The sequence below is a fragment of the Oryzias latipes genome, chromosome 9, assembly GCF_053564925.1.
Source record: "Oryzias latipes strain Hd-rR chromosome 9, Olatipes_Hd-rR_3.1".
Lineage (NCBI taxonomy): Eukaryota > Metazoa > Chordata > Actinopteri > Beloniformes > Adrianichthyidae > Oryzias > Oryzias latipes.
In genome coordinates, this window is record NC_136245.1 from 16055138 (window position 1) to 16066720 (window position 11583).

At 39.9% G+C, this 11583-nt stretch overlaps 1 protein-coding gene across 6 annotated transcripts; it reads left to right on the forward strand.

The window, feature by feature from the left end:
- Positions 1–539: 539 nt before the first annotated feature.
- kdm2ba (lysine (K)-specific demethylase 2Ba) lies at positions 540–11066 on the forward strand. Of its 6 annotated transcripts, none has more exons than XM_011479393.4 (10): positions 540–943; positions 3778–3999; positions 4117–4260; positions 5072–5158; positions 5521–5808; positions 5905–6683; positions 6986–7149; positions 7227–7388; positions 8810–9028; positions 9942–11066. In XM_011479393.4, exons 1-10 carry the CDS (start codon positions 890–892, stop codon positions 10121–10123), a joined length of 2301 nt encoding a protein of 766 aa, XP_011477695.1. In that variant the 5' UTR covers positions 540–889; the 3' UTR covers positions 10124–11066. The 6 variants fall into 6 exon arrangements, with proteins under 6 accessions (XP_011477695.1, XP_078808879.1, XP_078808877.1 ...); XM_078952753.1 differs by having other exon boundaries at positions 8810–8924; XM_078952751.1 differs by having other exon boundaries at positions 5530–5808.
- The last annotated feature ends 517 nt before the right edge of the window (positions 11067–11583 follow it).

Below are 11583 nucleotides of genomic sequence, written 5' to 3' on the forward strand. Positions count from 1 at the left end.
ATCAAAATGTTTTTTCCCCAATAAACCTTATTGCACATATTTCAATTTACAGAATTTCACATTCAGTTTTGCAATAAAGAAACAATTAAAAACATTAAACAAACATATAAAACAAAACAACAATGATAGTAATAATCCCTGTGTGTGTCGCTTTTTTTATGCTCACATACAAACAAACGTTATGAATGCACATACAGAAAAAAAAAACTAGGCAAAGGCAAGGCAAAAAACAAATCAAAATGGTTATGGCAGCAGGAGAAGAAATAACAATAGCCACATTAGGTGTGCTTTTTTAGCATGCCCACTACACTAGTACTAGACATGCTTTTATTGTGAATTACTACACTAAATCAATGCTTGCAAAATATCCTTTATTTCGAAAAGTAGTGGACAGTTTGCACGATGAATGTTCAGTAATACTACCGCCACCACTCCCTTTAAAAATAAAAAAAATAAAATAGATAAGGAAAGTGGCACCGTGACTCGACGTGTCTGAGTGAACTGTCATGTCCTACCTGCCTATCTTAACTTCCTGCAACAGTGATGCTGCATTCACGTTGTACAGCAGGACAGCATTTGTTGGCTCTGTCGTACCATTTTAACTTAACGATTTTACCCGGTAAAATATGGATTTCCTTAGCTCATATGTTTGTTTTTACACGTAAAATCATAAATGTAATTACAGATTTCATGAGGATCTTTCTCAGTTGCCTGGTTTAAATAAAGGGAATAGCAGAGGTTGATTAGATAACACAGCACTGATTTTTCCCATGGTCCGTGAAGATGGCACGTTCGTAATGACGTGAAGGAGGGGGAACGGGCTGATCTGGTGGTTTGTTCAGCCATGTTAGTTTCGTTTGCTGTTCACAAGCGATGAGAGAGGAGAGTCATGGCCTTGTCAATGAGTGGAGAGGATGAGGAATACGAGTCTGAGTCTGAGCAGGTAAAGGTTTTTACACTTTATTAGAGCAACACTATACCTTATTATGAGCTGAACCGGAGTACCGAGACAAAAGGAAAGCGTTTTTTTAGCGCTTACTTCAGGTTGACGTTCCACCCGCTCTTGTGTTTATGTGAGTCAGGTTGAAAGGAGTACATCGTCTTTTTAAACGTCTTTTACGAGTCTAATTAGGGGACAAAACTAACACATTCCAATCATTTGAAATGATAAATTACCGAGTGTCCGAATAACAGTGTATATTTAATTATTTTTCCCCCTTAGATCCTCTTATCATGATATCCAGAACTGACCCATTTTGTTACTGTCCATCTCCACTACTCAGCAGCTTCATCCAATCATGTTTCAAAATTCCTGCTGTGGCCAGAACCCCCCCCCAACCCCTTAGCAGTTGGACTGTTCTGCTTTTTCACACTCACCTGCTGCAATGGAAATGTACCGTTTTGATTCTTTTTTTTTGTTTTGTTTTGTTTTGTTTTGTTTGTTGGCACAAATCTCCACTCCCAAAACTTGTCCCACCACTCTGCGCCTTTAAGAAGGCTTTAGGCAAAACGTTGTTGGGGCAGGGACCTAGGAGGGGGATGGGGAGAGGGAACAATGAAGTAGCTCTTACTTCTGTTGCTTGTTGATCCAGTGGTTCCAGAACTGAGGAGCAGAGGTCCCCTCCATTCACTGGCCCGGGACTTGGTTTAGGAGTTAGGGCAGCTCTAGGGAAAGTGTTCATGTCAACATTAGAGGTGAACATTTGTGGGATTAAGTGCAGCCACAGCACAGCATGAATCACAACTAACCTTCCCTGTTTTAGTGTATTGCACAAGTCGCCAGGAGATACTTGGCTTGACAATCAGCCATAAAAATATGTGATGTGTAAGTCACTTTATTGTGCTTACATCATCTCAATCCACAACACCCACTAACGCTTAATCACGAATGAAAGTTTGAAATCGTCACTTGAGACACATGGTCAGAGACAGCCGCACATGCCTTTCGAAGAAATCCTGTAATGAGCCTTGCGACTTTCTCCCACTGATGTCCAGTGCGAGGGCTGTGGATGGCTTTTCTTTTTTTTTGTTTATAGTCATTGGCAACAATCCTAAATTCCTGACGTATTGTTCTAGAGTTACAGTAAGAACAAGTCAGCTGATAACCAATGTGTGCTTTAGTTTGTTTTTTTTGAAATGCATCTCAGGACACAACGAAGCTGTATTCAGCTCCAGTGTTATCGTGTGTCCCTAACTTTGTGTTAGTGGTTTTTCATTTATGAAAGAGTTCAAATGTTTTGCAAGTGGGAATTTGAGACATTTGCAACCTGACACTTAGTTTTGAAATTTTGATCTAAAAAAATGTATTAAGCAAAGTTAATACATTGAGATCCATTTATCAAGCTACAGTTGTTAAAAGTGAGATGTGCATGTTGCACAAGTCATCCATTCACTGCAGGACAACAGAGCGGATCAGTCTACGCTCAGGAGATGTTCATTTTAGTCCAATATTTCTCAGTAGGACTATAAAACGTAAGGTCTCTTTTGTCAACACCTTGCTCTCCTCTCGCTCGGTTAGAAAGTAGTTCAGCCTATGATCTAAATAATTTGCAGAAAGTAGCATACAAACACAGTGACACTGGACAAACTGTTATTGACATAATGTCTGTTTGTAAGAGCTTCTCACATTTCCTTCCTGAAAGTGTTTGCATGAAGAAAACCCTCCTCACACTTAAAAAAAAAAAAAGAAATATCTCTAATCTGTAGAAGTTCAAAATCCTTCTCAGAGCAAGATCTATGCTGAACTGTTAAACAAGAAGGACGATGCTATACATGTTTGTTATTACACTGTTGGTTTTCTTCGAAAAGACTCTGGTACATTTCTACTTTTGTCGCTTGTCTTCTTCCAAATTTAAACTTCAGCTGCTGAGAATGTAGACAGTCCGGACAAACCTGTTCTCTTTCTATTGAAATGTACCTGTTATACCTGCCCACAGCGAGGGAAATGAATTTGTTGGAGTGGAGAAATCGGCTTGTTGTTTGAAAGAAAAGCTCAACAATCAGCAACTGAGCTACAACATTTATCCATTTCACGTGGGACGTGTCTTTGTTACCCATAATAAGCAGAAATGACAGCTGGAAAATGTTCACGGCCTCAAATAAAACAATAACCGCCTCTTATGAGCCTATTTTTAACCATCTCTCTCTCAGGCCCATATTCAAACATTTGCCACTAGGAAGGCAAATGTGTTGCCAAGGTAACCCTTCTTGCTAGAGTAAGATGACTGTCATGGTCTATGATTAGTCTTTTTCTTCATAGTCCCTTTGTAGTCACATTGTGGCCGCTGGGAAGAAGCAGAAAAATGCAACGCATACAAAGATTTGATTATTTTTTTCAACCATGTCATAATTCTGTTTAGTGATTTCCTGATAGATCAAAGGAGAATCGGCGGCTGTTGTCATCTGAGTGACTGCAGCATTTCGGTGCAGGGAATTCTATTTATTAATTTATTTTACTCTATATGGCTGTGATTGACTCTTTTGGCTTTTTTAAAAATTTAGCTTTATGGCTAAATAAATTCATTGTTTTTATTTTACATTCACAGTCATTTACAGCTGAACTGATTCAATGGAGTCTTTAAATGAAAATGTTAAAAATCCATTTCTAAATAATGATTACTGCAGATTTTGTACTGTATATTTTGCATCATTAAATAATTATTGTACCCAGCTAAAAAGGAAAAGATCAGCATGTCCTATAGGTCCCTTTCCTGGGTTTATTTTTCACACCATTTATCACACTTCTCTCCAGTTAAACCTGAACGGTTTGTCTTTCAGCAGCGGGCAGCTAACCGGCCCAAACCCAAGATGGGGACGTCAACCGTTAAGCTGCCGTCCAACCGCAGCACGTCTGGAGCCAGACGGAGGAGGACGCGCTGCCGTAAGTGTGAGGCGTGTCTGCGGACCGAATGTGGAGAGTGTCACTTTTGTAAGGACATGAAGAAGTTTGGTGGACCGGGGCGCATGAAGCAGTCCTGCATCATGAGGCAGTGCATTGCAGTAAGTCAGCATTCAAAGAAAATGATGTCTCATATTTAATGATTGCATCTGACAATAAATACAACTGATGATACTATTGTGAAAGAATGAAGGCATGTTTTTTTTTTTCTTCTGCAGCCCGTCTTGCCCCACACTGCAGTGTGTGTTGTTTGCAAAGAGGCAGGGAAGGAGGACACACTTCAAGACGATGAGGACAAATTCAACTTTATGTTAATGGAGTGCTCCATCTGCAACGAGATTGTTCATCCCAACTGCCTCAAGGTACTGAAACCCGACTTGTAACTGTTGAGCAACTCTGTTGAGTAATTACAACCGTCACTTAATGTGTGAGTCGGATGAATTTCAGATCATTTTAATACCACAGAAGTGATCCAGGCATTTGTGCTTCAGGCAATTAAGTCAATTTGATGCTGAAATTGAGTTTAAAACATCAACCCCTGTAATTATAATTATACTGTTGCAAAGTTTGACTGGCTGGAACAGTAGAGAAGTATTGTATGATGTGATTCATACTCAGTACTGTCCTAAAGGAAAAGCTGACTATAGTAAATGAAATGCACACAGGACATGTGCAGCCTGGCGTGTGGTAATCATTGTTTCAATAGCACACGCTTTGGATTGTAAAAATGCTGTTCAGGGTTTTCATTTTTGTTTGTGTGCATTTATTGTAAGATTGGGGGGACAAATCAGAATACAAATACCATGTCTTTTTTTATTGCTCTAAACATCACACCTTTAGTTTTTTTTGGGGCTCTTTTCCGCTCTCTTGGTTTGTGTGATGTGTTTTTGTCTCACAAGCCTAATTGTGTACTTCACATTTTGAACACATGTAGGATAGTTCAGAGAAGATATTTGATTGTTTGTACTTTTCCTTCATGTAATCCCTAAAGGAAAACTTCAGACTCCAGCTCTGGTTCAGTTGTGCTGACCAACATATCAACTGTCTTTCTCTACTTTCACTGCCTCTGTCCTGTTGAACGCTCGCACTCACATGCGTACAGAAGCCGATTGTATAATTTGGTTAGTTTGAGGTCTGGATTAAGACCGTGTGCGTTCTCCTTCTTTGCTTCAGGTGAGTGATGCATCAGGAGTGGTGAACGATGAACTTCCTAACTGCTGGGAATGTCCGAAGTGCAACCATGCTGGGAAAAGCGGAAAAGTGAGTAGAAATGTGTGTGACTGGGATGATAATGATTGCACCACAGTTTCTAAATCTCTGTTCCAAGTATTTCAGAAACAACGTTTCCACAAAAGAACTTGTTTTACTGTCGGACAAGTTTCTTCTTTTCCCTTTTTTTGTGTTTGAGTTTCATCAGTTTTGTATTTAACCAAGTTCCTGTTTACTCATTTGTTTGCTTTGTCATTCACACATAGCTATGCGAGTCACAGAAGCAGAAGAGCAATGACTTTATATTTTGGTCACCAGAGCAAGTTTAAACATTAATGGATTTTTTTGTGCTGAGTTTCCTGGTTTTTGTAGGCTGAAGGTATAAAGTCGTTTTGCAATTGTTGTCCCCTTTGGTATTGAAGCAAAAAAGGGGTCCGGGGTTCAAATACGCCTCCAACCTCCCCGGCTCCTTGCTGCGGGAACAGAAACCTGGAAAAGAGGAAGGAGACGTTTCGTCCGTGTCCAAAAGGAAGCCGGAGCGGGAGGAAACGCCAAGACACAGACCAGAGGATTCGATCCACCGGCAGCCACCTCTGCTCTCCCCCAGCAACCTGCCACACTCCAGGCCTGAGGACAAACTGAGGAAGAAGAGGAAGTTGTTTGATGATGATGAAGAGGAGGATCTCAGTGTGAAGAGGAAGGTTTGTGTCTGCCCACATTCTTCAGAAGTTTGACTTGTCTCTCTAAGAGTTTGAATCCAGGAGCAGAGACTCTTATTTTTTTTTCTAACTTCACAGGAAATCAAGACCGAAGAGGATGATGAAGACACATATGAGGAAGACGATGACGAAGTAAGGGAGCCTCAATTCCGGAGCAGCATAGGTAGGAAAGGGCGGTTCGGAGATACTGAAGACGAATGGGATTACAAGGACACAAAGACTGACCACTTGAATCCCTCCATCAAAACACCGCTTGGCGACAGCGACCAGTCACACTGCAGCTCTCCACAGGCCGGTCCCAGCAGCGAGGGCGGCAGCGAGACGCAGGAAAAGGGCCACCGTCCCAAAGCGCGGCGTAAGCGCCGCTTGCCTAACAGAGATCTGAGCCGAGAACTGAGCAAAGAACTGAACCAAGAAATCCAGAAGACAGAGGATTCTTTGGCAAACGAGAACCGACAGCCTCTCAAAGTGGAGCCAGAAATGGAAAACGAGGAGCCCAAGCGGCTGTTTCGCAACGGGAACGAGCTCTCTGATCAACGGTCCCACCTCAAGACCAAAGAGATGAACGGGACCCCCTGGGAACTGCGGCACTTTTACCCAAGTCGGATCACGCCGCTCGGTTTTAATCGTAGTACCCCAACAACACGGCCAGTCCCGCCACGCTCTCCGCCCAAGTGTGTCCAAATGGAACGGCACGTCGTTCGGCCCCCTCCGATAAGCCCGCCTCCTGATAGGCTGCCCCTGAAAGACGGGAAAGCGCATGTCATGCAACGGGAGGTGTGGATGAAAATATTCAGCTACCTCACACACCAGGAGCTGTGTGTCTGCATGAGAGTGTGCAAGACGTGGAACAGATGGTACATCTACACTGCACCTTTACAGTCGAGCCTGAAACTATTCGGAACTCTGGCAGGTTCTGACCTTAAGTGACTTTTATTTAACCACATTTTTTTCTGATTGGAAACGAGACAATAACAATAAGACACATCTTTGTGCAGAAAAAGCAACATTTCTTTTTTAACAAAAAGTGAAATAATCTTAACTTGCCAGGGCGATGGACACTGTCAGGCTCAACTTTACATTTTTTATGTTCAACCTAAGATACCACGTTACATTTTTTCATTGACATGCTTCTTAAATATCAACTTCTGCACTCTAGGTGTTGTGATAAGCGACTCTGGACAAAGATTGATCTGAACCGCTGTACGTCAATCACCCCCCTTATGCTCAGTGGAATCGTCCGCAGACAGCCGGTTTCCCTGGATCTCAGTTGGACCAACATTTCTAAAAAGCAGCTCAGCTGGCTTATTAACAGGTTACCAGGTGAGTGTGATTAGAAGCAAACGTTTCCCCGTGACATTAGTGCCGCACCTGTATTTAAAAGCTGCTCTGTGGTTCAGGTCTGCGAGTATTGAAGCTGTCAGGCTGTTCTTGGGCGGCTGTTTCTGCACTCTGCACCTCCAGCTGCCCTCTGCTGCGCACCCTCGATATACAGTGGGTGGAAGGCCTCAAAGATGCCCAGATGAGGGACCTCCTCTCACCGCCTACAGATAACAGACCAGGTACAACCAAAGCTAAAGCGCTGAGTAGTGTTTTTCTGTACTATCATGTATGCTGTGACACCTAGACACATTACTGCACTAAATGACATTCAGAATCATCAAAGAAAAAATAAATATAACCAGATTTCTTTCAAAAAAATATAACGAAATGAGACTTTGAATAAAAAGTCACTTTTTTTTTTTAAATCGTAGTGAGTCAGCAAACTCACAGAAAGAATCAACTTGACTAAGAAGATTCAATTCCTTTTCCCTGTGCAGAAAAAAATCCTTTACTGAAGCCAAAAAGTGAACAAACCAAACGTTAGAACATAACCACACAATACGCAAAGAAAAGGAGATGTGCTATGAGGAAGTGAGTGACAAATCAATACAGCAGAGGGGAAAAAAAGTGCTGCTCAAGTTGAAACTTGTTGGAACAGTTTGAAAACAAAACCAGGAAAGGGTGCAACAAGTTTAAGAAGAGAATTGTTTACTACTGGAGGGTGACCTTGGGAAAAGTGTTACCTAATAGAGACTCAGAAGAACATTTTAATAAGGTCATACTTGGAAAAAAATGTTTGTTTTTGCCTAGATCCCATTTTAAAGAAACAAAAGTTGTGCTTTTTTTTATTTTTGAAACATCTATGTATCCACTGAATAAAGTTTTGTGGCAGCTGTTGGTGGATATTTAAGCCTAGAAATTAAGTAACTATTTCCTCAGTCGACTTATCAGTGCCATCTGAAAGATGTGCACGAAGCACCGTCTGCCTTATAACCCAGAAAATATTTGAGCCCTGAAGAAGGAAAAGGCTAAGGAAGGAATGCGGTCAGGATACTTATCGACAGTAAAAAAAAAATCTCACTGAACATTTTTCACATTGTGACCTTCATAGGTCTGCCCTAATTGTCTATATTTAAATACATTTGAAACACTCTGTCTTTTAAGTCATGTGTTACAATGTTCTTTTTTTGCCACTTTCCAAAAAGAAAAAGTTTCTCTTTTTTTCCATTTGAGCTTAGCTGTGAGGTTTCTTTTGACATACCGTAAATTACAATAAATATTTTTTTTTCTGAGCGTCCAAAATGCCAAAATATGTTTTTAGAAATCATTTTGACCACCACTAGAGAACTCCAGTTCCTCTGCTGTCCTGTTGAACTAGTTTCTGTGTGGCTCCAGTCGTATTGAAACGGTCATGCGTGTCCCGCAGCAGCATTGTCAGCTTTTTTTTTCATCTTTATATATCTAGGCTAAACGGTGCTTTCACTTTTCTCCCCAAAAATAGTTTCTTTTCTATTTTACCGTTGCACCAAACTGAGCTGTGGAACAGGAAATAAAAACTTCTTAGGACTAAAACTTAAGTTGAAACAATTTTTGGATAATTTGAGATTCCGCAATGACTCTGAAAGTGAACTGATTGGTGCTCTGTGTAACCGTGTGACAGGTCAGTTGGACAATTGTTGCAAGTTGAGGAACGTGGAGGACCTGCGGCTGGCAGGACTGGACATCACCGACGCGTCCCTGCGGCTCATAAGTCGGCAGATGCCTTTGCTGTCCAGGTTGGACCTGAGTTACTGCAACCATATTAATGACCAGTCTGTTAACTTACTTACAGCAGCAGGGACCACAACCAGAGACTCCCTCACAGAAATCAACCTATCAGGTGAGATCCAAGGCTTTAGGTTAAGTTAGGGCGGCAGTATAGAGACAGAAACACCTGGGTTTGTGGAGGTATTATGCAGTCGTCAAATATTAAAGATAAAACCTAAAGTCAGGGAAAAGGCCTTAGATCTCTTAGTGTTATAGGCAAAGCTTTAACACCCCCCCCCCAAAAGATCTGTCCTTAGGTTATGACTAACTCAAAAAAGTTACACATTTGACTCAAAAAAGAAGAAAAGTAACCATTAGGCGTGCCAGATATTAATGAGACAATGTAGGTCAACCATAGCATACATAGCATTTTTAGTCAAAACTACTCCCCATCTAATGTGATAAGCTGCCTACGCATTCGACCACAACCTCATCCGTGTCATGGTCACATTTAGTAACAGATAAGCTGATTTAGAACCACTAAAGTCACCCAAATATACTTTAAGGCCAAACTTAGTAGTATTAGTAGTAGTCTACAAAAAATACAGTTTTGTTTTAACAAAATATTTTTGTGATTGTTTAATTAAAAGTAAAAATTAAATATGACAAAAATCTAGTTCAAGATGCAGAAATCCAAATTTAGGGTTATTTGTTTTTGCTTTCCTTCTGAGCACCACACATGTCTGTTAGCAGTACCAGCAGCCACAGAATCACCTCTTTTCTTTAAGAAGTGAGAGCTCTGAAACTCAAAATAGCTTCATGGTTAAAAACATTATAATTATTAAGTTGGGAGCATTTTTGAATATTAGATGGAATTTTAAAAATCCAATACTTAAAATGAAATTTAATGCAAATATAAGTTTTGTCACATTTGTTGTATTTTTTTTTTACCTTTTTAAAATACCCTTCTGAAAAGGAATCAAACTGACGCAGACGCAAAACTGATTTCTTCTCTTTTTCTTTTGTTTGTGTGCTTTTTTTTCCAGTTTGTAATCGAGTTACAGATCATTCCTTAAACTTTTTCAAGCGCTGTGGAAGCATCTGCCAGATCGACCTCCGCTTCTGCAAGCAGGTGACCACGACGGCTTGCGAAAGGTTCATTGCAGAGATGTCAGTGAGCGTACCTTTCAGACTAAAAGAAGAGAAACTCCTACAGAAGACCAGCTAGCTCCTACCAGGACAAACGCGTTCAGTCTGTCTTTGCACTTAATGGAACAACCGGTCCTGTGATAAGTCTCTGAATCACTGTCTTAGATGAAACGAGGGAAAGAAAGCTGGGGTTCTCACTCAACTGATAAAAAGGAAAAAGCATGCATGTATTTCTGTTAAGGCTGTGCTTTTCTAAAGATGTGGTTGTAAGTAACTGAGTTATTTTTATCCTTTTCAAATTTTGAAATTTGTATTTTTGTAAAAGCAGCATTTCATAAGTTTAGTGTTCCAGGCATGTAAGTACCACAGAGCCTGTTTGGCATAGAAAAACAGAGAATCCTTCTTGCCGTCACATATCAGTGTGCCAATATCAACATTTGACAGCTCATTTCCATATCATATTAAATACTGCATGTGAAGTGACTAAATGGTCATCAACTTTGCTTTTTTTGGAATGTATTTCAGTGATTATAAAATAGTAAACGAACTGTAAAATTCTGTTACACCCTCATGTTTTACATTTATACTTTTTAATGTTGAGTGTTCTGTTTATTAGGGGTTTTTCTTCAATATTTCAACATTAATTTATTTTTTTTATTACAGTTTGTATTTATTCTGTGACTTTGACGAAGCCGTCTTACACGAGTTAAAGTAATGCATCTAATTTATCAGCTCTGAGCCTGTGGCAGTATGCAGTCGGTGGGATTTGACTCCCACAAGTCAGTCAAAGGAAGTTGACAGAACAAACCTCGAGGCCCACGCGTCTGGTTTTCTATGGTGGCATCTTATTATGACCTTTGTGAATATTCCTGTAAATTCAAACCCTTGCTTCATACATTGCCTGTTGTATTTTGGGTGTTGTGCTGTCCTCTATTGCCTCAGGTGAATGTGATATTGTTTATATTTGTAAATCTTAAAATTAAGTGCTGAAATGCATTAAAAGATTTTCATTTGTATCCTAACGGAGTCTCTTTGGCTTTTGCTTGTAACTCATCATTGTGTAATAGCCACTTTGTGTCTAAATAATTTTAGATCCTATTATAGGCTGACATTTTTTAGTACAATCAGGCTTCAATACAATTGCCATCACATTTCTTTTTTACTTTTTTATTTATTTTTATATATAATCTTAAGTTAACTCTGTAAAAATTTCTTCAAACCAATAGTTATTTGCTACGTATGAAAAAATAGGACAACTGAAACTTCAGCAATGAAGAAATGCAAAGACACACTTCATTAAATGACATGTCAATCTTTAGAGACAGTTTCATTTTAATGTGTGGTCCTGATCCAGATGGAGAATTTCAAAGCCAGGAAAACCTTTCCAGGGGTTTTGAATTAATATCTGAGCTTAGTGTTACACCAACCAAACTTTTCTAGAGAAATACATTTGAGGACTTTTGTATTTGTGGAAAAGCTATAATTGTGACTTATTTACACTTTTGTTCAAAATATAAAATTACTAAACATGTCAATCAG

Coding starts and splice junctions, on each gene's coding strand:
- kdm2ba (XM_011479393.4), top strand. CDS start 890: ATGGCCTTGTCAATGAGTGGAGAGGATGAGGAATACGAGTCTGAGTCT. Junction 6,684..6,985: donor TGCAAGACGTGGAACAGATG/GTACATCTACAC, acceptor TCTGCACTCTAG/GTGTTGTGATAAGCGACTCT. Junction 7,389..8,809: donor GCCTACAGATAACAGACCAG/GTACAACCAAAG, acceptor ACCGTGTGACAG/GTCAGTTGGACAATTGTTGC.